This window comes from Carassius auratus, chromosome 31 (genome assembly GCF_003368295.1).
Source record: "Carassius auratus strain Wakin chromosome 31, ASM336829v1, whole genome shotgun sequence".
Lineage (NCBI taxonomy): Eukaryota > Metazoa > Chordata > Actinopteri > Cypriniformes > Cyprinidae > Carassius > Carassius auratus.
In genome coordinates, this window is record NC_039273.1 from 18414135 (window position 1) to 18440985 (window position 26851).

General features: G+C 35.5%; 1 protein-coding gene across 2 annotated transcripts; it reads right to left on the reverse strand.

Annotated features, from left to right (window-relative positions):
• Nucleotides 1-302: 302 nt before the first annotated feature.
• On the reverse strand, nt 303-26835 carry acox1 (acyl-CoA oxidase 1, palmitoyl). 2 transcript variants are annotated; one of them, XM_026213980.1, is made up of 14 exons: nt 26596-26835; nt 25556-25715; nt 13725-13885; nt 10191-10298; nt 9933-10052; nt 8461-8576; nt 7720-7889; nt 7401-7563; nt 7065-7255; nt 5348-5524; nt 5104-5209; nt 3122-3265; nt 1346-1552; nt 303-1235 (listed from the first exon to the last, which is right to left on the reverse strand). In XM_026213980.1, exons 1-14 carry the CDS (start codon nt 26702-26704, stop codon nt 1185-1187), a joined length of 1983 nt encoding a protein of 660 aa, XP_026069765.1. In that variant the 5' UTR covers nt 26705-26835; the 3' UTR covers nt 303-1184. The 2 variants fall into 2 exon arrangements, with proteins under 2 accessions (XP_026069765.1, XP_026069764.1); XM_026213979.1 differs by lacking the exon at nt 13725-13885 and adding an exon at nt 24038-24198.
• Between the last annotated feature and the right edge of the window lie 16 nt (nt 26836-26851).

Consider the following 26851-nt stretch of genomic DNA (forward strand, 5'->3'; position numbering starts at 1 on the left):
TACATTGTCATGGGCTATCTCTTCATCCATAGATATCATCCATAGAACCCAAAACTGTCTTATTGTTCTCAGACAACCCCTTAATGTGTTCACCAAATAAATATTATTGTCTTAATACAAGTATCATTTTAATACAAGTTGACACTGGCAAGATTTGTCATTTTCCTGTGGGTTCATACTTACTTTTCCGCACCAACGTTGTGGCATCAATGTTGCATCTTTAAAATAATCATTGTAGAAATTTTCTTCTTTATGCATTTGTTACAGTTGTGTTTATAATTTAATAAGACTGCTACAAAGGTGGCTTCTGAGTGACTTTTTTAATTAGGTTTTGAAAAGAGGTGAAAATGTCATCTTGCTACAACACAATTGTATCTTTGAATTGTAATTACAAATCCAAATTGCAATACCAATATTCATAAATTAAAGATCAGCTATTTAAACAGTACTGTTAATGTTAATTTATTTATTTATTTAATAGATAGCAGAAGAGTTGAAATAATAGTGTGGGGAAAAAAATTATTATCAGGACACAAATGAGTACATCACTATGTAAATGGTGTAATTAATAACATACCGTACACTGATTTTGATTGTCGCTAAAAAAAGAAAGAAAAGAAAAAGAAAGAAGACATTCCTGTCAGAGTGTCTTAAGAGATGATTTTAAGAGATGTTAAGATGTCAAATTATTCATTATTCAGTAAAAAATCATTTCTAACGCAAACGTTATTCAGAGAATGCATACTGCAATATTCACTTTCAGTATTTCATTTTAAGTTTGTTACCCAGAGAACTGGGAATTTATTCAAATATGGTCCCTTAATTTCAGTTATTTTAATCTGAAGCATCATGGGTATGTTTATTGTAACATTACGTCCTCTAGAAAAATCAAGGAAGCAAATATTACAAACTATCATTAAACTATACAATTACAAAAAGTAATTTAAGTGGTTTAACTTGAAATGATCATTCAGTCCACAGAAAAAACAATGATGACTTACTGCTCTAAATAATTAGAAGTAGGCATAGAATCATATCAATTGAAAATTAAAAATAACCTCTTCACTGACAAATTCCTTTTCTACAGTAGATGATTAGAAAACCCAGTGGTTGTGGTGAAGAAGAGAGCTATAGGTATTCATTTTCTTGGACAGACTCTTCCCTTTCTCCCATAAAGGCACTTCTTACAGTTTGGACCGTAGTGGCTTTAGATACTTGTGATGGGACTCGTGCACCTTAAAAATAAATGAATTAATAAATGAATGAATGAAAGGTTCCTCTAAAATTATTTAACATGCATCACCATAAATGAATACAACACACATTGAATGCAGTAAATACAGACCTCAGTATGGTTCAGAGGGGACCTCTTGGCCCACTCAAACATGTTCTCATAGACGTTGCCATCATATCTCCCCAGAGCAGAATTAAGCATCTCATCACGGTAGTCAAAGGCATCTACCAGAGCCACTGCATTGGGCCTCAGCTCTGAGAGAAGTCCCTTCAGCCTCTTTGAGATCTGAGCCAGCTGAGGAACAGTTAGCAGACCAGCCTATCAAAGAAAAAAATCATTAGGATCTAAAGTGAAGGTCATGTTCCATGAAGATATTTTGTAAATTTCTTACTGTAGATATATTAAAACTTTATTTCTGATAAGTAATATGCATTGCTAAGAACTTCATTTGCAGATGATTATTTAATGGCTCATGTACCATTCCCAAGTTTTTAAATTAGATTAATAACAATACAAATTACTCTTTATAATTTTTTTTTTTTTATATTAAAAATAACTGAATGGAATGTGTGGGTTCAAATCAGGACATTAAACTTTAAGTTTCTTCTGATACATAAGCTAAACTAACACACATTAGCTCTTGATTATCTTTAAACCCCAGATAAAATAGTAAGCTATTGTAAGGATAAGAATAATAGCAAAGGTATGATGAAAGTAATCGTCTTTTTCAAAAGACATTACTAGTGCAGAAACTAGATTGGTGGGGTGGAGTTAAGGGGTGGCTCACAATCTTTTTACTTAAAAAGAATTGTGTTTATTTACAAATAAAACCATCTCATCACGAACACAACCCAAAGGAGACTTTTCACCCACACTCTCCAACTTTGCTTCAGTGCCAGGCACAAGTCAGAGGTACAGGTGCCGAAAGAGCTACAAAATAGTGAACAATCGAACAGTAGATATATGAGACAGTGGAACAGTTAAAAGCCTACAACATGATTAAATATAGAGGCGAGTAAAGCAGCATCAAAACATGTATTTAGTTATGTGTCATGTTTAAGAACTTGTCCCTCAAATGTTTGGCCTATTATATACTGTTGTATACGAATGTGAGATCACAATATAGGCACAAATTTATGTGTCTTTTTTTTTCTGTATGATGAATATATACACAGTACAGACCAAAAGTTTGGACACACCTTCTCATTCAAAGAGTTGACTATGAAAATTGTAGTCTCACACTGAAGGCATCAAGGGCTATTTGACCAAGAAGGAGAGTGATGGGGTGCTGCGCCAGATGACCTGGCCAACACAGTCACCGGACCTGAACCCAATGGTTTAGGGGTGAGCTGGACCGCAGACTGAAGGCAAAAGGGCCAACAAGTGCTAAGCATCTCTCGGGGAACTCCTTCAAGACTGTTGGAAGACCATTTCAGGTGACTACCTCTTGAAGCTCATCAAGAGAATGCCAAGAGTGTGCAAATCAGTAATCAAAGCAAAAGGTGGCTACTTTGAAGAACCTAGAATATGACATTTTAAGTTTTTTCACACTTTTTTGTTATGTATATAATTCCATATATAATTCCACATGTGTTAATTCATAGTTTTGATGCCTTCAGTGTGAATCTACAATTTTCATAGTCATGAAAATAAAGAAAACTCTTTGAATGAGAAGGTGTGTCCAAACTTTTGGTCTGTACTGTATATAAACTGTATTAAATTGTGTTTTAGGCACTAAAACTGTCCAGTACTTATGTTAAAATAATGAAGATTTCTGTGCAACCCCAAGGTAGTTGCTGGCGCAACCCTCTGAAAATATCCTGGCTTTGTCACTGTGGGCTGGGCAAACCTTAAAAACTAAATGTGTTTTACACTGTATAGTATAACCTGTAAAAAGTCTCCAGAGTTCAGTGCGACTCCATGTAGGGCATAAAGCAGAGCCAAAGTGCTGAGCACCGAGTGGACAGCCGTATCCCCAATCTCACTCAGTTTAGCAGCAAACAGCTTCACCACCACATAATGACAATGGGCCTGTATATATAGAGACAATAAAGAGGAATATTAGTCAAAACACAGCTCCAAAACAATTTCTGGACTGCTGAATCTGTACAAATCAGCAGTAATGGAATGATTCAATAAGTTTTGTATACTGAAACAATTAGGCTATGCACAGTTAATCACTGTCGGCACAAATCTGATTATTTTTATCCAATTGGAATCTGATCTAAATGATTGACTGTCCGTACTGTGTATCATAACGGTGTTCAACATTCCACACTTAGTTCTTTTTTTCAGTTATTTAAGTGCATCATCCAGGTATTTTTTTTTTTTTTTTTTCAGTGTGAAGACACTACTCACACTATTTATAATACAAAATGTCATAGATTAATTAGTACATACAGTAAGTACACGATTTGGGATGACACTTTGTCTTACAACATGACATGTTGCTGTTGCACTGGATTATTATGTTTTATATGGCAGTGGAAGAAATTTAGGAAGCTGGAGTTTGCAGCTTTATTCCCTGTTGATGTCTCTGCCTTTGACGTTTCAAAAATCAAAGAGTTGTGTAGACCAGCAGTCTATTGTAATTTTCTGCTCGACTCACACTTCGCAACAACACAAACTTGTTTATATAAAGACATTAAGTATGTTTTCAACAAACAGTACCTGAGACAATTACATTTTACATGGTTTGAGAAAGTGCAGAGCCAAAAATCCAATCATTTTGGGCAGACAGACATGGATTTCCAGAAATATGATTTGTAAACATTTCATGTTTTTTACCAAATATTTCTAAATATGATCAGACTCCACTATGAAGAAAAATCAGATTTAGAGTGACAGTCTGAACTAGGTTCTGATTAACAGTTGCTGTGTAAAAAAAACAAAAAAAACAAAAACATTTGCATTAGCACAGGGATGTCCAAACTTGTGACAATGGTGTAAAAATGGTTTCAAAGATTTGAGGGTGGTCTGTTTGTGTAAATGTATGATTCTAAACAGTCTTTTCAACTTCTGATTTAATTTCTAGTGAGAAATTTTTATTGTAGACCAATTATAGGTGTGTAAACATTCAGAATGCGCGCATCATGGTTGCAGAAAACCCGTGAGAAATAGCCTTTATGAATAGAGAATTACACAGATAATGTACAAAATAGTTAGATTTTAAAACGATTACAAAATTATACTGATTATATGTGATTTTCTAAATGACCTCTGCATATTACAAGAGCTTGTCATCCAGCAATAAGGCACAACAAAATTGACGTTAGATAGTGGGATAGACTTAGAGATCTGAAACAGGGATGATGTTTTTTGTGGCAGAAAATTATGATTTTCAAGTGGCAGTCTATGGCATACATATGAATAGATTCTCCATTCAACCGCTTCAGGCACGTAGAAGCAGCATCATCAAAAGGTATCAACATCAAAACATTTTCTTATTCCATGGATTTTACCCATTTACCTCCACTTGTTCTCAGTGTTTTTCTGCAACGTGCACGCAGCTGCAAGTAACGTAACTGTGATGTCTACTCTGAATTGGACTATTAAACATGCGCTTAGTTATCACCGATGCTTTTTTATATGTTGTTATAGATCATCAGACCTTTATGCTGCCTCAGAAGTCTCTCTGAAATCAGTTTCTGAAGGTACCCACAAACTTAAACGCTGCCTGTGCAGCCTGATAGGGCAGGTAAGAAACAAGTCAGCTGCCTAAGTTTTCGTACGCAACTCATTTCCTGAAGACCCTGATTACCTTAGTTTATTTGTGTTTAATTGGGATTGGAGCTACAGGACAGTGGCCCTCCAGGACCAAGATTGGACACCCCAGTATTAGCATTATAGGTAATTTTAAGAAGCCTCACATCAGATGCTCGGACTAGATCAATGGAATTGTTGTTCCAGGCGTCCTCATTGCTCTTGCTGTGCTGTAGCTCCGCCTGCAGGTTCTTAGCTGCCATTTCAACTAACCTGTGAGAATTTTTAAAAAACATTCTCAAGTCTCTGCAAAAAATGAATGTGCTATGTGTGCTCAGGGGTTAAATTTTTTTTACAACCTGTGTTGACCTAAAAAAAAAAAAAAAAAGTGTTTTTCTGGATCCAACTTACTTCGCAGCTCTGAATTTGTATGCCTCCACAAGGCTGGCCAGGTCATTAATATTGACGACAGTGGGCTGAGAGGACACAGAATGGGGCTGTATCCTGCTGTGAGGTTCGTTCAGGTAAGAAACAATTCCAGTCAACTGCTGACCTGCCCGTGCTTGTTTGTAGCTCTTCACCAAAAACCTAATATACAGAAAACGTTAGGTAATGAAAATAGTACAAGTAAATCAATCAGTTCATTGAAATATGCCTTTTTAAACCCTACTGAGGCAATTATTTCTTAGATGTCTGTGAAAAAAAATTGCATGCTAAAACAATGGATTTATTTAGAAAAGAAATCAGATGGTAATTGCACTACTGGTCAAATGTTTTACAAGCCAGTTTTCATAACTAACTATAAGTTATTAATAAATAACTTGTTTCTTAAAAAACATTCTTTGGTAACCTTAGCTTGATTATTTAACCTGTAGCAGTGTACAGCTTAATTTTGAGATACCCTTTTTGGGTTATTTACTGAACTTGGAAAAGAAAAAGAAAACTGCTTAATTTGGAAACTTAAACTTAAGGCATTCTAAAACTGACCACTAGTGCAATTCACCGAAAACTAAGGAATTCTGTTGTTGGATTAACAAAACAAAAAAATAAAAAAATAAATTGCTTTACATTTCTGTTGAAGCAATTATTATGTCCTATTTTGGCAACTTACACAGTTTTATTTTCCTTTATTTCCTTTCGTTATTTTCCATTCTCTTAATCTCCCAGTCTCTTATTTAATTATTTAGAAGCTGTGCATGTTAGGGATCTGGTGCTAGATCATCGCTTATAACTCCATTTATGCCAGTTTTTCATCCTGTCTGTATCATTTTTAATTTTAATATGCATGTATGAATGTATGTATATATGTACATATATATATATACACACACACACACACACACACACACACACACATATATATACACATTTAACACGCTAATTTGGAGTGTGTCTAAAAACAAATAATTTTATAAAAAAAAAAAAAAAAAATTCAGACTATATCCCCTTAAGATATAATTACCTTCTTAATTGGGCTGTACATCTTACACATAACATTTAATAACGGAGAAAATTACTTCATATTTCTTATTTAACTTGAATTTAAGAAATCTAATTTTAACAAGGACACTTCTCATTTTTTCTGATGTGTGTTATATATCAAATAACATCCACACAACAGACACTCCAACCTTAGTAAAAACTACAGATTTGCAGTCCTGTTACAGAATGATTTACAACTTGATAATTTGGTCTCTTTTGGTCAATTTAAGAGGCTATTAAAGCATCGGGAAGCTGGCAACATGGGCACCTGTCCCTGCCTGTCACATTAGGATAAGTCTATGATGAAAATGGGGGATGTCATGATTTCCTCGTTGGTTGATTCATGTATTATGTCTTGTATGTTCATTGTATTTATTTATTTTTATTTTTTATTTTTTTGTGGAACTTTTTATGGCGGCTTTCTTGGCCAGGGCTCCTTCATTAAAGAGACTTGTTCTCAAAGGATTTCCCTGGTTAAATAAAATAAAAATCATGTCTGTTTGTTTCTAAATGCAGTACCAGCCTCAAACATTAATTTTAATTGTGAAACCCCAAATTGCTGCATGAAGTCACAATTTCTTTAATTAATTCCATCCAAATAGTGCTGATATCTGAAACAGTTAAGGTAAATAGGTGTTATTTTTACCTAGCTGTCTGCAGCATCATAACGGTATTCTCTCCCTCATAAGTGCAGGTTGGTGTAAAGGTGACGTAGATGTCAGGTAAACTGCTGCAGCGGGAATAACCATGACCACCACATGACATGCGACAAAGCTCAATTCCTGCATTTGCCACCCAGGTGGTAAAAGCTTTCAGACCTGCAGATAGAGCATGCAGCTACAGAAAGAATAGAGAGAAGAAATACAAAAAAAAGATAAATCAAGACAATGAAATTTAGCTACAAAGCATACAGTATGCAAGCATATAAAACTTATGAATATGTGTAAAATAAAATAAAAATTAAGAACATATTTCTGCTAACCTCTGGCAGCTCACTAAAGTCACCCTGATTAATGTCTCCTGAGATCCGATGGTATGTTTTACTCATGTATTGCCCCACAAAGTGGAAGGCAAAGGCAGTTGCCAGCAAAGGGAAGAGTTTATACTGCTGAGTCTGATAGTCTAGGATTTGTGGCTCTGGCTCCCTAAAAAAAATAAAACAAAATAAAATAAAAAGTTATTTTAAATCACCTAAAATATACACCCACGCACAGACACAGATAAATTGAGCAAAAGTTTAAAAGAAAACCCAACATTGTATGTGTATGTGTTTCGTGTGAGAAGGACAGAGACGCACGCACCCTGGGCGTAGTTCAGACTGGTGTCGGACAGCACTATAACGAATGGCGATGGTGCAGGACTTGGAGAGAGCTCGTGCCGACTCCCCCACTATCATGGAGCGAATAAACACCATGGTGCCATATGTGAGCTTATCACTAGGAGGCTTCACATACGTACCATCTGGCTCAACCTACACAGGCACATACACCACAAAACTTTACTAATATAATGCATTTGAAGGCACAAAGCACAGATCCAGGTTATCTTAGCATGATTTGTGAATATTCCAGTTAAAAACAATTCAGACTTATTTACTTGTTAACAGTAATAACATGAATAATATCACAAATTTGCATTCAATAGATTAGTGATTAAAAATGTAAGTTAAATCATAACTAAGAATTTTTTCATGTTATTTATTTTTATGCCATAAAATTCAGTTTATTTCCTGATTTAACTTAGATGTTGTCTCTTATATTTTGGAAACCATTTCAAGTTAGAAAGCTTTATTAATTTTTGTGAAGGGGAAATTTCATCTGCCACCATTTCAACTGTACATTAAAAACAATAAAAAAAATAAAATTAAAACTATATGATAATTATAAAGCTTCATTAAAAAAATTTTTACTTGCAGCAAACATAACTGAAAAATATTTAAAATTAGAGATCTTTTGTTTTGTTTGTTAATAAACTCTGATCACAAGCACAAACAAATTACTGTAAACTTTTTCTGTCTTTCAATGTGGGCAGGAACTGCTCACCTTGGCGTACTTCATAAGCATATTCTCACGTGGTATCCTGACATTTTCCAGTTTTAAGTAACCATTATCCACCTCATCAAAACCAAATTTGGGGCCAATATCACCGACCACTACACCTGTTCAAACACAACAGATCTGAAAACACTGGCTTGAATATTTAAAACTACATTCTGTACACATACATACAACAAACAAATCCGATTAATAAACTATTGATGACACATCTAAGGTTTGTTTACACTACCAGTTAAATGTGACACGATTTCCAATTTTTTGCTCATTTGTGACACAGATTGGATCGGTTCTATGACAGTGTAAACAGGAAAAAAACACATGCATTTCGATATAAAGATCGGTTTCAGGCCTCATTTATATGTCGAAATAAACTGGACATAAATCAGATACAGCTATGTGCCAATGTGACTGTTATATGTATTCTTATATATGTGACTTGTTATATGTAATAAGTCACATTATTCTCATGAGAAGCACATGTGGAGACAGTAAATGACTAGATGGTATGGCAAGTATAAACACATGAATCGGATATAGGTCACAATTGAAATAATTGAGGTAACAAATCAGAATTGGACATCAAGACCTGCAGTCTATAATAATAATAATAATAATATTAACAGTTAAAGTTATTTTCTAAAGTTGTTTTGGGGGTTTATACGGTTTTATACAGTTTTATACGGTAAATTACATTTTTGCCATGCAGAACTCTCACGTTTATATATATATAAAGCTAAGGGTGTGTTCTTTCCAGTTCACAAAGCTTAGAAAATTTAGTGGAGTGATAGGTCCTTAGAGGATTTTTATTTAAATTCTTGAAATCAAGAACCCACCACCCAAATCCAACAAATAACCATGTTTAAATGACTGAACTGTTATTTTTCAATTGGTGCCATAAAAGTGTAATTTGGCTTTAAAATTTAAGATTGCAACAACTAAAATATCAAAACTTACAAAGATACAACTTTTAATCTGCAAAACATAGTTTGAATAGTTTCAATGTTGAATAGAAAAAGTATTATCAGGTTGAACTTGTTTATTGTTCTTATTTTATTCTCTGGTTCTCATAAGAGCTGTATATGAGACATGTAAAAACCCACTGTCCCTAGGGCCAAGCATTTCACTAAAGTATCACATATATTCACTAACTCCCATGTATGTTCAATGTTACTGATTCTTTTTGGAGTTTAAACTGCAAATTGTGCAAGAGGTTTGTATCAGTCCTAAATGTATTGTTCCATTCCAGAAATGTGCTGCAACTCAACCTTGAAGATAAAAGATACTGCCTATGTTTTACCTGATGGCGTATTTGATCAAATAATCATTCCATAATCTGATGATTGTGTAATCACTGCAGTCCATCTAATTACTCTTATAATCATACATATCAAAAAACAAGCAAATCCTCTCACACATGGTCCAATCTTTATCCGCATATTATCATCACACAACTATACCTGGCAATGGCATGTGCGTATCCATACAGCGAATGGGTGTGATGAAGGCATGTAGTCCATGACACTTGCCCTGCGTGTATAGCTGAGCCAGGACTATAGCATGATTTGAGGTTTTACCCACTACAAACACAAATACAGAGAACAAATTAATAATAATAAAAAAAGAAACATTATGTAATCAGTTGTACACGGTGTCATCTTATATTTAACATAAAATAATTACATGATAAATGAGCGATTAGAACACAGCTTACTCACATCCACCTGGCCACCATTTAATAGAGGAGATTGTTGGACTGTTCAAAACAAACTCTTGGGTGGAAGGATCGTAAGTAGCAGTGGTTTCAAGACCACGGATGTGTGTACCTAAATAGATGTAATACATGCAAAACAACACAGACAACTGTTGCTACAGATCTAATTCAAGTAAATCAAAATAAAATTAATTTATAGGCAATATTTGACTTTGAAACTGTATTAAATATCATTTGAAAAAGTATCTTGGACTGTGCAAATAAAAATGATGAAATGCAAGCTCTTATCCCATTAGTGGTTCAGTGGAACAGTATTCATAATCTTTCAGTTTAAACAGCATGGTTAAGGTAACCCTTGTAGGTGTCTGACAGCAGAAAAAAAGAAAAAGAGAACATCTATCAACAAACCTCTTATTTTTGTAACATGATTTGTTTTAGTTTTCTTCAATTTGTTTACTGTCAGTAAATTGCTTTTTTAATAGTAACTATCTTGCATTGCCGCTCAGTGTAAATTTTTAATCTGCAAAACAAAGTTTGAAACAATATCTTTATGAATAGGTGGATTTCCAATCCCTTTCTTATCTAGTATACATTGAATACCTATAATACATAATCATAGCAATGTCTTGAGGATATCTGGGAGGGGTCTGACCCATGTCAGGAATGCAGTAGCAATGTTTACTCATTTAGTGTGGCTTTCTAGAGAATAAATATGCATTTGTTTTGTAAAAGTTCATTTGAATCATTATATAATTGAATGGCAAGGTTTTACAAGTATAGATTGTACACTTATGGTCATGTGTCAGTTCACTTTGTTAAAAGCCAGTTATCTCCTTTTTTAACTTGCTCCAGGATAGTTCCGAATACACACTCTCTCTTTATAGACACAGTACCATTGATATTTTTTTTTTTTAAACTAACATTTCTCTAGATTTTATTAACACATTACAATTTAATAGCATAAACAATTAGAGAATCAACTGCCTGCAGCACTGATTCTGAAATAGATATCAACAAAGCTGCAAAAGTTCCCACAAATATGCTGCACATGTTGGTCGCTTGGCTTTCACATTTCTGCCCAGTTCATCGATGGTGTTAAGATTAGGAGACTGTGCTGGTCACTGATTTGAAAATACTGTGGTAGGTTTTTTGGTTCAGGGTGCCACTGACTGTGTAAATCATTGATTCTGGATCCAACAAAAGTGATTGTGAAATTCAGTAATCCAGTAGTGTAAAAAGCCCTATTCGCATAGGATTAGTATTATCTAGTGACCACTAGGTCATTTGTAATAATTGGGGAGGTTGTCTGTTATCCATGCAAATCGGCCATGTCTGTAATTTGTAAAGTAAAAACTCCCCCGCAAAAGACCTACCATATTTCGCTGAACACAGATGTCCTTTGAAAATATTAGTCCTGTGATTTGGCCTGGATTTCGTGGGTCGTATATCATTTTTCGAGGTTTTTGTTTCCTGTGAGCCTTTTTATCCATCTTTCGCGAAGAATGGAGCTGCATTGGAGTGTCTGATAGTAATTTGTAGAGTTGGGTCCGAGTCCACCTTTGCCGAGTACGAGTCAAGACCAAGTCCTTAAACATCAAGTCCAAGTCCAAGTCCGAGTCCGAGTCCAAAAGGGGCAGAGTTGGACTCAAGTCCGAGTTCTTAAAGGCCGAGTCCGAGTCGAGTCCGCCCGAGTCCAGAAAGTAATTAAATTAAAAAAGATTATAAATTGGTATTGTAAATTTTTACATTCTATTAATATTTTAACCTTTCAACCCATTAAACCAATGGCAATATAAAAATGTAATAAAAAAAATACCACTGTTACATCTAGTCATTGCCATTGAACATTTTTGTTTTATGTCAAAATAACTAGTTTCCTATCAAAAAAGGTTTCAAAGGGTTTAAAATACAAATTAACCTGTTTTATTATTGTATCATACTGTATTGTCCTCCAGTTAACGCTGACATTTCAATTATTCACTGCCTCTCCCCCACATTTGACAGAGGTAAAGTGCAGCCAATGAGGAGATCCTTAATGATGGCATTATGAATTTATATATATATATATATTTTTTTTTTTTTTTTTGCATGTTTCTAATCTGTATATTGTAGATTATGTATAGGTTTTCAGGGAAGTTGGACAATGATTAAGACTCTAAAGACTGTTATGTTTAATAGGAATAAGGGATGATTTATGAAATATCTGTACTGTATTTATAGTTAATGATGACACATTCACAAATTGAGTACGTAGTAAACAGAACATGAACACGAGAGCAGCTGATGATACTGAACTGCAGCACGTGCCGGTTAGAGTGATTCTCGTTCTCGAGTCAAGAACCGGTTGCATCGGTTTTCGGATCATCAGTACACTGAACCGAAAACCATTTCTTTCGGACGTGTCCAATTCTAAAACCAAGGAGCTGATTATACTGAGCATGCGCGATTCAGCGTGAAGCCAACGGACTCACAGCGTGTCTGAACCGAAGTGATTATTTTGGTGACTGATTCTGATTCAGTGCTAATGTTGTAAGCGCGGGTAAACCGAAGGCTTGAATGAAGGGCAATCTGGTGAAATGTAAGTTCATTTAATAACAAATACATCGCAATGGATTATGTATAGTAAGTGGGTCATGGTTCCTGCGCTGATGACACCTAATTTATTTACTTTATATCTTCAAGACTTAAATCCTCGTATGCACATTATTGGTGTTACTGTGTTTGGGTGTTGTTGCAAAACTTAATTGGAAACTTTTCATGATTATGAGGTTTTTAACTGACTGAAGTTTTGATTACTGACTTTATATATTTGAATGTTTGATAGACTTGACGCCATTAAGTCATCATCAAGGGCTTCATTATGTTGAGCATAAAAGAACCGGTGAACCGTTTTTTTTTTTCAACCGGTTTATTGAATCGAATCTCATTTCTCATCTTAATTTTATGCTGGTTTTATTGTTACACATGACACGGACTCGACTGTACTTGGAATATTTTCAGAGTCCAAAATGTTCAAGTCCGTGTCAAGTCCGAGTACAAATTCACCCGAGTGCGTGACAAGTCCGAGTTCATTCAAAATTGGACTCGAGTCCGAGTCCAAGCTCGAGTACCCCAACTCTAGTAATTTGAGTGCTGACATATCACTACACCATACAATTTACAGAAAGAGAAATCTGAAAAGGTTTTGAGGTTAATGCATTACAAATAAATCAAGCATAAAGCTTGAGATATGATTTTAACCTGGTGAAATGTAAATGACACAGCACAAGAAACTATATTAATTTCATTTTTTTTTAAATCCATCTAGACCATAGAACGGGACTCTCGAAGCATTGACATCTGGGTTTCTGGGAGTAAAATCACAGGCTTCGCTTATCCTGTGCGAATGCACCACACAAAATTCAGATGTGGGTGGGGGTAATTTCAAAATCACACAAGGTCCCTAGATACTAATCCCATGCGAACAGGGTTTAAGACCACATGATCCAATGCAAACCAGTGCCTCAGAATAGCAATAAGTGAGTGCCAGATTTGTTACCGTGCCCCATCTCAGTCTGCGCGTAGGTGCCAATAATCTCCAAGTTCCATGCAGGCATGAAGAAAGCTTCCAGTTGTGCAGGTGAGGATTGGTTCAACAGCGTTGGCAGGAACATGCCCAAGTGCAGGTCGAGAGGCTCTGGACGCCCCCGGTGCACACAGCTTTGGTAGGGCAGGGGTCAAAGTGAGTGGAGCATTAAAAAAAAATAAAGGTGCAAGGAAGAAACAGAAAGACGAGTAGAAAAGTGGAAGGATTATTTAGATATCAAAAGAAACAAACATGGGATTAAATATGAAATTTCAAGAAATGGAGAAATCAGATGAATTTCAAATGACAAATACGAAGTAAATAAAAAATGTTGGTTTGTATGGATACAGATTAAAAGGAATAGGATTAAAGATAATGGAAGAAAATGACAAAAACAAAAGGAGAGAAATCATTTTAGCAGGTCATGCAGATTAAACATTGGAATTTATAATGACTTAGTTCTATTATTTCAAATAAATAAATAATAATAAACTGGTGTAAAAGAAACTGCATAAACTTTGTTTCTTAAAAAGGATAGCTCTCTGACTTGGAAAGAAAAAAAGTTTTAGGCATGAGTAAAGGTGTGTTTACGCTTTGGCTGGCATTGAGCCAGAGAGGAACTCGGGTTTTCAACAACATAATGTTTATTTAATGTTTCAGACATTTAAATGGATTGTTGACTTAAAAATTTAAATTCTGTCATATTAACTCACCCTTAATTGTTCCTAACCTGCAGGAGTGTCCTATTTCTGTTGACCACAAAATAATATATTTTGAAGAACTTTGGTAACTGAACAGTTGATGTATTCCATAGCATGCCAGCAACTGTTTGGTTACCAAGATCTTCTTTTGTGATCTACAGAAGATAGAAACTCATACTTAATTTTTGGTTGAAGATATTTAAATCTAAATACACTTTAATACTAGGGAAAAACATTTAAGACATTGATGTTTATGAGTGACAATAATACAAATCTAAACAAAAAACAAAATAAACAATTTAAAAGACATGGCCATTTCTCCTCCATGTTCACCCAGCCACTCACTTTCATGTCATTCGGTAGAAATGAATGAATTTACATCCTGTAAATCAGACTCACGCATGGCAGCACACATAGGTCCTGATAACTTAGCAATCAGCTAAAATCATTATTGAAAAGAAACAATTATGATTTTAAACAAACACACAAAAATCAAAGGAAATGTCAATATAAAAATAAAATAAAAACATAAACCTACTACATATTTAAAATCAACATACCAAATTGCTTAACTTGAATGGATTTGAACTATCTACAAAATAAAGCGGCACCGAACAATAATTCCTAGGACATAGAAGGTCCTCACCACCACTTTATCAGATGGCACCACAAGCTGCTATTGTGAAGTCACCAGTCACCTTCAACAGAATATGAATGCATATCTACAGTGGATGCAACCATGGTTGTTGTCTGGATGCAGGTTTATTTTTTATTTTTTATTTGACATCAAATAAAATAAAATAAATTAATTGCTCTCGCAATGATGTCATACACAGAATGCTCTGTTCAGTGTTGCTTCAATTCAAATGTCTATTGTGTTTTTAGACGCAGTTCTTCTGTGGCTTTATAGGTAATATTTTTGTTTACACAATTTAGCAATATCAGACAATATTGTGTCTAATACACTACCACAATATTAACTATTAAATATGTGACCTTTGCAACTAGTCAGTTAAAAAAAATGCTGGGAAATCAATTCATGTAATGAGAAAACTGAGAAAAGTTTAAGGCACTTGTGTAAAAACACTGTAAAGTGAGGATGCTTTCAAATAATGTCATAAATGGATTTTCTTTATCAATTAACTAAATCAAATCAATATTATTTGTAACCACACTGCATTTAAAAATTTTGATTTGTATATTTTGCCATAGGTGCACTTGTACATATTATTTCAGGTAGATTTACAGGTAGATTTCTTGAGGAATTTTGGAGACTTTGCCGCAGTTCTTCTGAATTTAGTCTGTCTCAGTTTTTTATGTTTCTTCATATAATCCCATGTGTGGAGCACTGGCTGTTGTCAAACTCCTTGTGCATACAAAAATTATCACAAGATTATTACAAGTAATGGCAAAATGAATGTTTTCTAATGTAAATTGATATTTCCTACCAAACACCGTAAACCATTTTTTTATATGTATATATATATACACACACACACACACACAAATATTAGTGGCCTAAGACTTTTGCACAATAGTGTATATATCATATCAGGCTAAAACTATTTTAGACCCTTTCTAGCTAATGTATATGTATATTAAAGAGTAAATAGTCCACATTGATAGAGATCAAACCTATCAAAATGGTTTATATTGTCTCTCACATAACACTCTGGATGTTTACTTTTGAGAGAGAGAGAGAGAGAGAGTGAGAGAGAGACAAAAGGGTGACCTATCTGCCTCATTCTCAGCTGATACTTTTCTTCCCTCTCAATGTCATGCTCTACAAAGAAGCCATTATTCTCTTTGATACATTCTACTCTTTCCTTCCAACAGACTGATTCTATCACATTCTAACTATTTATGGTTCATGGCTCCCTTTTGCATTGCATGCTAACGCTTTATGGTTATACCCCTCCTTCATCAAATATTCAAACATGTTTGCATTGCACTGATATAAATCACCAACCAATGGCACTCAAACACCCAAACAACATTATTGAACAACACTGTTTAAATAAATAATGTCATATTTCTGTAAATAATATGAACATAACCAACTTAAGTACATTATGTATTATAACTAGTGGTGGGCCGTTATCAGCGTTAACGTGCTGCGGCGATAAAAAAAAATATTGCCGTTAATCTATTCTCAAAGTTGGGTTGAGAGCTGGGTCTATACTAGGTGAGCTATGATTATTTCACCGTGATATTTTAGCGCGGATGTATGACTAACCGAATTGCACTCTAGGGGGCGAGAACGAGTCTTCGAACCTGTGTGTATGCCTACAGTGAAATTACCACATCAAACGTGACGTGCTAACATGGACGCAGCTGAAGCCGCCGGGTTTGCACTGCTGCAGACGTACCGCTCCTGGAACGCACTGATGGACCACAACCGCGTGCATGCTGGAATCTGTTAACATGGTTGCATAAAAAAAATACGAAACGCATACGCACTGCAGACGGAGTATGTGTGAAACAGGCGTAAGGTTGTTTGCACCTTGTGCAATGTGGACTTAGTTTGCAGCTTTCTCATCACTTTGTGATGCATTTTGGAAACAGGAGATGAGCCCCTGGTGTAATAAGCCACCTGTCTTGAGAAACCGGTTCTAAAAGACTTACTTTTAGTCATTATATTATTTGGGTAGCACACATATTCTGAATGCCTTTGGCAGAATTTAAATGAGCCATTTTAATCTAGATTAATTCCAAGATTACTGTGAGATTAATCTAAATTAAAAAAAATTATATATGCCCACCACTAATTATAACAAATACCTGCAGAGGTATTTGAAACATAACAGTCTGTATTTGAAACCTCCAATGGCCTGGTGACATTTCACTTTGCAGCGTGATTAAACGATGTTTAAATCCATTTAAAAATGTTATATCTGGCCACATGCAAACTCAGAAACTTTTATTTTGAAATAGCGATGTACAATAAATGGCATATTTAGAAACAGGTTGATGTATTCTACTATGTTGGCAAAGGTTTATAAATGATTCACGTTACAAATCTAGTGAGATAATGCACACCATTTTCCCAGATGAATGTTAAGCTATTCAAATTGACAGCATATACAGAGGAAGATATGATATTTTTCAAAAATCCTGGTAAATTTGTTCTGGCTATCAAATCATTCTTATGGAGATGACATGATTACTTTGAGCTGTTTACAAAGGTCCACTGCTAGTTTTCCTATATAAATATGCATTAGATGGACATCTTTGATTATTCTCCATTCATCAGGACTGCAACTGTGTAATTGGAATACTATTATGCACGTTTCATATTTACAAGAACAAAAAAATCTGATTGGCTAGTAATGTTAGTTTGGTTGAAAGTGAAAGCTGTGCTCCTCTCATACCACTGGTAGGCGAACTCTTGGAATTGACATGATATCAGCAAGTTTTTTTTTAAATGTAGGATTTTTATTTTTTCCACAGCCAAGCACTGCACGCCGGTGATTTAGAACGGTGCCGGAGAACTTTAATCCCTGAATTTCCAATTTTTTGTGTGCCATATGCACAGTACTTGGTTGGGTGTGACGTCTGAGAATAATTAACTAACTCAATGATCTCAGTGAACCCTGCTCAATGATATGCTATCCAGGGGTGGGCCGGTCCATGGAGAATGATCTCTGTTTGTTCATGAGTGCTCCCTTTAAAAAAAAGGCCGCGGCTATTTACACTGTGTAAATAGCAATTAAATGCTATTTACACTAAGTGAAAATAGCATATTTTCTTTATGACACTAAGTGCAAATAGCAATGGATGCTTTTTACACTAAGTGCAAATAACTAAAGATTCTAATTACACTAAAAGGTGCTTTCACACTTGGTTGGCTTGCCTGGTCCGAACCAGAGTTCGATGACTCCCCCGAGATGTGCACCGGAGTTTGGAAGATGTTAGTGTAAATAGATGCTCCGAAAAAAAAATCCCCTGTCAAGCCGATGGCCCAAGAAAGAGTTCAGGTTGTGAGATCAGGACTCAACCTTGCCCAACCATCCTTAGATTCTGGAATTGATAGTTGGTATCAGCTCCCCTGTGGCCAATTCCTTTATGGAGGGATCAGTTCTCCCAGGAGAGGGGCAAAGTGCCCCAGGCTGGAAATGTGGAGACTGCACATTTGGCATGACAGTGCATTGGGCAGATGTTGAATTGCAGCTAAATCCTCCTCATCCTAAACTGTCCCTTGTGCTTAGAGCCCTTTCTGAGCTACTCTTCAAACTACAACATAAGGCAGACATTTATAGTGCCCTCTTTCAAGACTGCAATCTAACTAGTCTTGTGTGTTTATCTTGACAGGACTAGCTAGTTTAAACTGCCTGAACAGTAGTTTATATGATTCAAAGGCTAGAATTAAGGTCTGCTGGTTTTAAAATTTGTCTCACTGGATTGTAGAAGCAACAGGCGTAGTATATGCTTCTAAACAAGAGACTTGCCCCTTTGAAATCTGCGATCACTATCAGAAGCATGGCCTCTTTGTGGGCTTGAGCTGATATACAGTAAAGTACTGTCTGTCTGTCTGGCCTATTTTGCATGTATCGCTCAGTTAAAACACCCAATTCAGATAACCAGCTCGTTAGAAGAGAGCTATGTGCATGAAGCATGTTCCAGTAGACATGATCCCTACGCAGGTGTTCTTTGCTCCCTACTCCCTGAGCAGTGGGAAACCCGTTGAAGTTTACTTCACTTCAGAACAATGATTTAAAGATTTGTGCTACGCAGTGTCTTCACACACAGATGAAACTTACTAGAGTAGTGTGAAGTGTGACATAATTAGTGCTCGACCAATATATCACCAAGGGCGATATATTGGCCAATATTTGGAATTTTTCAGATATCGGCATCAGCCAATAAGTTTTCTATTTGGCCAATGCATTCAAGGTGGGACATTTATTTTGAAGGAACTGCCTTTCACACAGTGCTCACATTCTCCCTCTTGTTCACTGTTGTAGTTAACAGTTCTGTCTAACACAGATAGAATTTGGTCTAATAATCAGATAGATCGGTAAAACAAAGGAATTAAAATGTATACAACTTATTATATTATTAGCAATAGAAAGGCAAACATTATACTTTGTCGTTTGCCATCAGCATTCAACAAATATGCATTTAAGTCATTTAAATAAATCTTTGAATTAATAAATGCACATTTCGTTTCATAAACCTTGCAACTGACATTGGTGCTCCAGTATAATCGGTCCGCCGAAACTCATCCAGTGAGAAACGTTCCGCGGTGCAAAAATAAGTTATTAAAAATGCGGGATTTTTTTTCTGTAATTAATTAATCTTAGTTAACCCGTTATTTTTTGTGTAATTAATTAATCTCAATTAACGCGTTAAAGTCCCAACCCTAGTTTATTTTTTTATCCATTTTCAAATTATTTCAAATTTCTTGATTAATTAAAATAAATACAATTATATCTGCTTTACTGTATATCAGCCATCGGCCACCCTGCTTTCCAAGATATCGGCATCAGCTATCAAAAAACATGGTCAACCACTAGACATAATATACCTCTGTAAATAAATACTATTTAAATTGACATCTTACACACTTTAGTGTCCTTTGTATGGAACATATACGCTCGCTTCGAACTGAAATTATTTACACCAATACAAGCATGTAATAACACCATAGAAAAAACAGTTTTTAAATGGAACTAGCTTCATTGCAAATATGTTGTGTTTCTGATTTGTTTATTTAATTGTTTAAATGTAATTTTTTTATGCAATTACTCATTTTCAAAATGTAAGATGATATCATTTATTAAAGCTTCAGTCCAAAATTTTTGCCTCTTTGTCGCCATCTCTGTTTGAAAACCTGCAATTTCAGCTTTTTGCAGAATTATCTTGCTTGCATGAGGCGGCACAGCTACAGCGTGAATGATTCTAATGTTTTGAGGAGTATATGTGCCAGTCAGTAACCGCACCAGTGTGGATATTTACTGTATTTCACAATCACAGATTCTAGCCTACATCTTGGAAAATATTACTTAAATAATTATCACCAATTATTTTTCATCTGAACAAGTAACAAGTATGCCACTTTCTGACCAGCTGAGGAAAAAAGCATTACATTAAATTGAGCTACCATTAGTGATTTAATCTAAAGATCGATTACCTCCTATCACATCAAAGTTATTATTGTTATACTTTATTCTCAAATTATTAATGTTAACAACATTAGCATTCTATGACTGAGTACAGTGTGTATTAGGATGTATATTTCAATTTTTGTAGTCTAATCTCTAATTGTCATACTATTCGAATTTCATATTAAGAAATTATTTTAACTCAAAGAGCAAACTATGCTCCCTTCAAACTGGCTGTGTTTAAAATACAAATCTTGTTTCATCCCAGGCTATTTGTAATCAGAAGCGTATTAAAACTCGAAAAATACTCCATAACGAAAATGTTCCATAAACACATAAATCTTTTTGGATTACAATCTGCCATCAGAATGATACATTTTATTATTCCAGCTGCTGTGAGAAAAGGCTATAAACGACTCACTAGTTGCAGGATCCTCACATGCATTATCCTAGTAGGACAACTTTTTGTTTACAGGCATGACATAACGGCACAGCAGCGTGCTCAAATTTCCAGCAGAAACCTATCAGTACCACTCAAATTAGAAAAAATTATATGTCAGTCGGGCTAAAGTAAAGCAATCATTTTGATTTTTAATCATTTCTAATAAGGCTTTGCTATATGGACAAAAAAAACCTATCACGATTTTCTGATCAATTTAGCGATTTCGATTTTAATAACAATTTTGACACAGATATGCTCATAAGTCATAAATGCATGCAGTATACATTTGAAACATATTTAAGAAAACCAATGAGAGCTTTATCAAAAAGTTGTAACATGTCTCTAGAACACACATAAGTCAAAATAATCACTAAGTAAAGATCTCAAACAAATTGTCTAGACATATGGCAAATAATAATTAAAAAAAAAAGATCTTAGATCAAGTGCATGTCTTCAGCCAGACCCTCTTGGACCGTTCGGTTCACCGCTGGGACCGCGGTTCAACTTTTAAATCTGACAAAGCATCTGTATGGTTTGCTGGTTTGTTATAAATAGCACGTAAAACAAACTAGGTTCAACTAGTATATGTTTCTGTTGATGGATGCGCATTCTGGATTCCCAGACATTACAACAATAGCGATAAGAAAAAAAAAAAGAAAAAAAAAAAGCTGGACTAACAATTCACTCTTGATCAATGTGAATTAATGCTGGAATATGAGCTGTCATTTATTCCGGGTGCTGATAGCGGGCGCGCACAGATGAGACCTGAACAGCACACGTTAATATATGTTTAAACTAAACTCATTTAAGCTTTGTCAGTTTAAACATTTAAAGGGGGGGTGAAAAGCTCGTTTTCACTCAATATCCTGTTAATCTTGAGTACCTATAGAGTAGTACTGCATCCTTCATAACTCCAAAAAGTCTTTAGTTTTATTATATTCATAAGAGAAAGATAGTCTGTACCGATTTTTCCCGGAAAAACATGACCGGCTGGAGGCGTGCCGTGTGGGCGGAGCTAAAGAATCACGAGCGCCAGTAGGCTTTTGCGTTGAGAGCATGTGGAAGCTGTGACATTACCGTGAGGGAAAAACCATCATCCAAAACAAACCATGGCTTACAGTCAGATTCAGCCGTTTATTTATGATCCAGAATCAGATCCTGAGGCTGAAACTGAACGAGAGCAGCAGCTGCAACGACTCGCTCCGAGCGGGGCTCGAACCCGGGTCTCCGGCATGGGAGGCGGACACACTAACAAGGAGGTAGAGATACTTTAAGCAGTTTTACTCACCGCCTGCGGTTCCAACACACGATCGTGACCCTTTTTCATTGGGATTGCATCATCCTTAAGAAATAAACGATACCGTCGTCAAACTGGGCCTTGTTTGTAAAACAAGCATCTTCGAAATGCAGGGAACAAACAAAAACACTTGCACAACTCCGTTGACGCTCTGTAAAAATAAACTCCATCCACTGGTCCCTTAATGCTGTTTTTTTTTTGGTAATCTGTGCAGGGTTGTCTTGCCCTGGCAATCAAAAACACACTCCTTTTGTGACATTTCGCGACGCTCTCGCTCTGATCAGTGAATGCCTGTTGTGCTCTCAGTGCTCTGCTATACGGGAGCGCGCGCTCTTCCGGCAGACGTGCCCTTAGGACCCATATAAGGAAATTCCACTCCATCTAACGTCACACAAAGCCATACTCGAAAAAAACTTTCCGAAACTTGTGAAAAAACGGAAGGAGTATTTTGGGAACAAAAATACTCCTTCAAACGTACAACTTAATTTTGAAACTTTGTCCATGTTTAGAATGGGAATCCAACTCTTTAACAGTGTAAAAAACTCAATATGCATGAAATAGCATTTCACCCCCCCCTTTAAGAGCCAAAGGACGCTAGCTCGCGTACGCAATGAGGAGAAATGTGCATGCTCGACAACCCGCACAAATATAAGCTCTGAAGTATTGTTTTAAGGATTTTAAGGCTGCATTAATTAGGAAAACCGGAACTGGAAACATTTCCCATAACACACAATTTACTTGCTACATTGTTAGAAGAATGACATCTATGCTAATATTAGCCTTTTTCTCTCTTATTTCGAGGTCAACATAGCAACCAGATCCAATCTGTATCCAGATCAGGTGGTCTCTGCAGTCACCCGGATCCAGTACGTATACAGCCCAGATGGTGGATCAGGACCTAGAGAGGACCTTTACAGCCCTGAAAGTCAGCGGAGACCAGGACAACTAGATAAGCCCTAGAGACAGATCCACAGTCAAGACTTTGTCTCCTAGACGGCAACCAGGACAAGACCACAGGAAACAGATTATTCTTCTGCACAATCTGACTTTGCTGCAGGCTGGAACTGAAAGCTGGTTTCGTCTGGCCAGAGGAGAATTGGCCCCCTGACTGAACCTGGTTTCTTCCAAGGATTTTTCTCCATTCTGTCACAGATGGAGTTTTGGTTCCTTGCTGCTGTCGCCTCTGGCTTGCTTATTTGGGGAAAGTAAATTTTCAGAGATATCTTAGACTTTACACTCACTCACTATTTAAACAGAAACTGAGCTGGATGATGACATCACTGAATTCAATGATGAACTGCCTTTTTGCAATATTGACATACTAATTTTCCTACCTAATTCTTTACAGTTGCTTTGACACAATCTGTATCGTTAAAAGCGCTATATAAATGTGACTTGACTTGATTACTGTTTAGAATGATTTTTCTAAAGAGTAAGTACAAACTGTATCAACTGTAACTGGTAAGTAAGAGATTTCATAGAAAGACATACACTAAAAGCAAGACCAGACTTGGCATACGAGATGAACATAAGCTACGGTGGATGACTTCTATTCATAATTTCTGTGATTGGTAGACAGTAAACAATTAAAATGGGACTATAATTAGCTGTCAACACCTGCAAGGGTCATACTTAACTATATCCATTGTTAGCGCTGAACCCAATGAGTACAACACTTTCAATTTGGCCTAAAAAAAAAAAAAAGTACATTTCCCATAATTGTCTGAGAGAGTGGAACTGACCGTGCCCCAGCTCTGTCTGAGCATAGGTGCCTAACACATGGAATGACTCGGCTAACGGGATCCATTTTTTATGCTGTTCAGCTGTACACTGGCTGTTTAAGGTGGGAATGAACATGACATAATGGACCCCAAAGGGCTCTTGAAACACACCCCTCACAATACTGCAGGATAAGAAAAAAACAGATATAAAACTTCAAGTAGAGATACACGCAGATTTGCAGTTAAAGAAATTTACACTGGTTCCCAGAAGTGCTTTTTAAAAAGTCAAATGCATTTACAAATTAATATAGACCTGATTTTAATTATTAATGAATTAACAGTAAGCAATGGCTGCATTAACTGAAATCAGTTAAACATAGTGCTAAATATGTATGAAAAGTGAATTTTCAAGCATGCTTCAACTATTTCAGTTTGAGAATAGGAGTAGAGTTCCCTTCCCTTTGACACACTTTTAACCTGAGACCTTTGCTCAGGCCGTCTGCAAAGACACTTTGGAACTGGCCTTTGACTGCTAAATAAATAAGCTTTCGTGCTACTCACAAGCCTGTTTTACAACAACATACCATTGGTTTGGTGAAAAAGGACCAATGTTACATTATTAAGTAAATTATGTAATATGACAAAAACATATATACTAGATTTCCATTAATTAAAAACATATATATAAAACATAAAAAATATAGGAAATTTTTATTCTACATCCAGAAAAATGCATTGTTTGGATGATAAAAACCAGTAAAAAAAAAAAAAAAAAAAAAAAAGTTGATTCTTTCAACAATGCAGGCACTATGAAGGAACAGCTGGAAAGCAAAGCTGTACGCAGATGGTGAACACTCTTCTGTATGTTTTTTTATGTGTAGTTATGCTTTGGTTTGAAAGCAAAAAATGCTTGCGTGCAGTGTGAAACATATCTGCGTACAGCGCAGATTTGCCAAAATGGCACTAGACTGATTTGGAGAGACACAGAGGAGAGGAATTGTTGAATAAAGTCGTTATTTTTGTTTTCTTCGAGTACAAAAAGTATTGTCGTCGCTTTATAACGTTACGCATGAATCACTGATGGAAGATAGACTATTCAGACAATGCTTTTTTTTATACTTTCCTGGACCTTGAAACTTATTTATTTGGCAGTCTATGGGACAGTCTCAAGCCTCCCTGTTTTCATCTAAAATATCTTAAATTGTGTTCCAAAGACGAACAAAGCTCTTATGGGTTTGGAACGACATGAGGGTAAAAAATTAATGACAAAATCTTCATTTTGTAATGAAATATCCCTTTAAAAATATAACATTTATCTGAAAGTAGTTGAAAGCTTAAAGAAGACTATAAAAGTAAATAATGAGTGCCCATTTTTGGGTGGAGTAACCCTTTAAGACTTTACCTTTAAATTAATTCTAATCATAAAAGTGTAGACTTACCCAAGCATTTGACCAGGAGTCTGTTTTTATATGGACCTCAAAACTTATCCTCTATATATCATACAATCACACAGTATCCCTGAATGGCAAATACACAAACCTCTTGTAGGAGTAGATCTCCTCTGGATCAGAAATACCATATTCCCTAAGCTTCAAAATCATCTGAGCACTCTTCCGCACTGCTGCATCATATCTCTCACTGCGGGAGAGGAAGTTCAGGTCTTCATGCTGGAAGTCTGGATCACCAATAACCAGAGACTCTGGGGAAGAAACAGGTGATAAGTACCATTTTTTAACCTAACTTTATACCTTGATGTCTTAAACTAGCTGGTGTAAAAAAATAATCTGTCTAATAATCTAAGGTACAGAAATAGTAATTGAAATAGAGATTATTTTTACACTACTGAACTTTAAACCGCTTAAATTTTTAGTCATACAATTTGGTTATGTATAAAGTTATGTTTACTTTGGAGTAGAAAAACAGATAAAGAGACTGTAGGTCCAATTTATGACAAAAGAAAGAAGGCTTAATTATCGACAAAAAAAATATTGATAATAAATAAATAAATAGGTTTAAATATGCTTGTTTTAATTATAAGGTCTGGTATGGGCTTGCTCCACCTCCATTAAAATAATTTATAAAACAGAGGTGGTGGTATTGGCACTAGATCTAGAATTAGAGGGTTTTGCGATATGGCATTTAGGCGAACATCTTTTGGACAGAAAGTGTTGTCTTTAACAGAAAGTAAATATTGGAATAAGACAATGCTCTACTTAACACACTTTTAAATAACATTTTAAAACATAACATTTCATACTAATGGTCATTAACAGTTATTGTCCCTACCCAATGAGAAACTGATCAAAATCAAAAAAAAAATTGCATTCAAAAACAACTGTAAATTTACTTACTTACTTACACACACACACACACACATATATATATATATATATATATATACACATAGATAGATAGATAGATAGATAGATAGATAGATAGATAGATAGATAGATAGATAGATAGATAGATAGATAGATAGATAGATAGATAGATAGATAGATAGATAGATAGATAGATAGATAGATAGATAGATAGATAGATAGATGATCTTTCTGATCAAAGCTTAACGTTAACGTTACCTATTTCTCTCCTTCTGCGTGTCTTTTCTGCACCACCATCCAGTATGTTTGTAAGGATCTCCGGGTTAAAAGATGCATTTTCACGTTCACGGCTAATATCAGGATTCATGACTGTCCCGTTGGAGTTGCTTCTGGACGATATGACTTCTGCTTTGTGTGCTTTTATTTATATTGTATAACGTTTCAACTCTGGCCTACTGGGGTTTGTTACTTCCTTGAAGGGCGAAGATTGACGTCAGTTTTAAGTTGACCAATA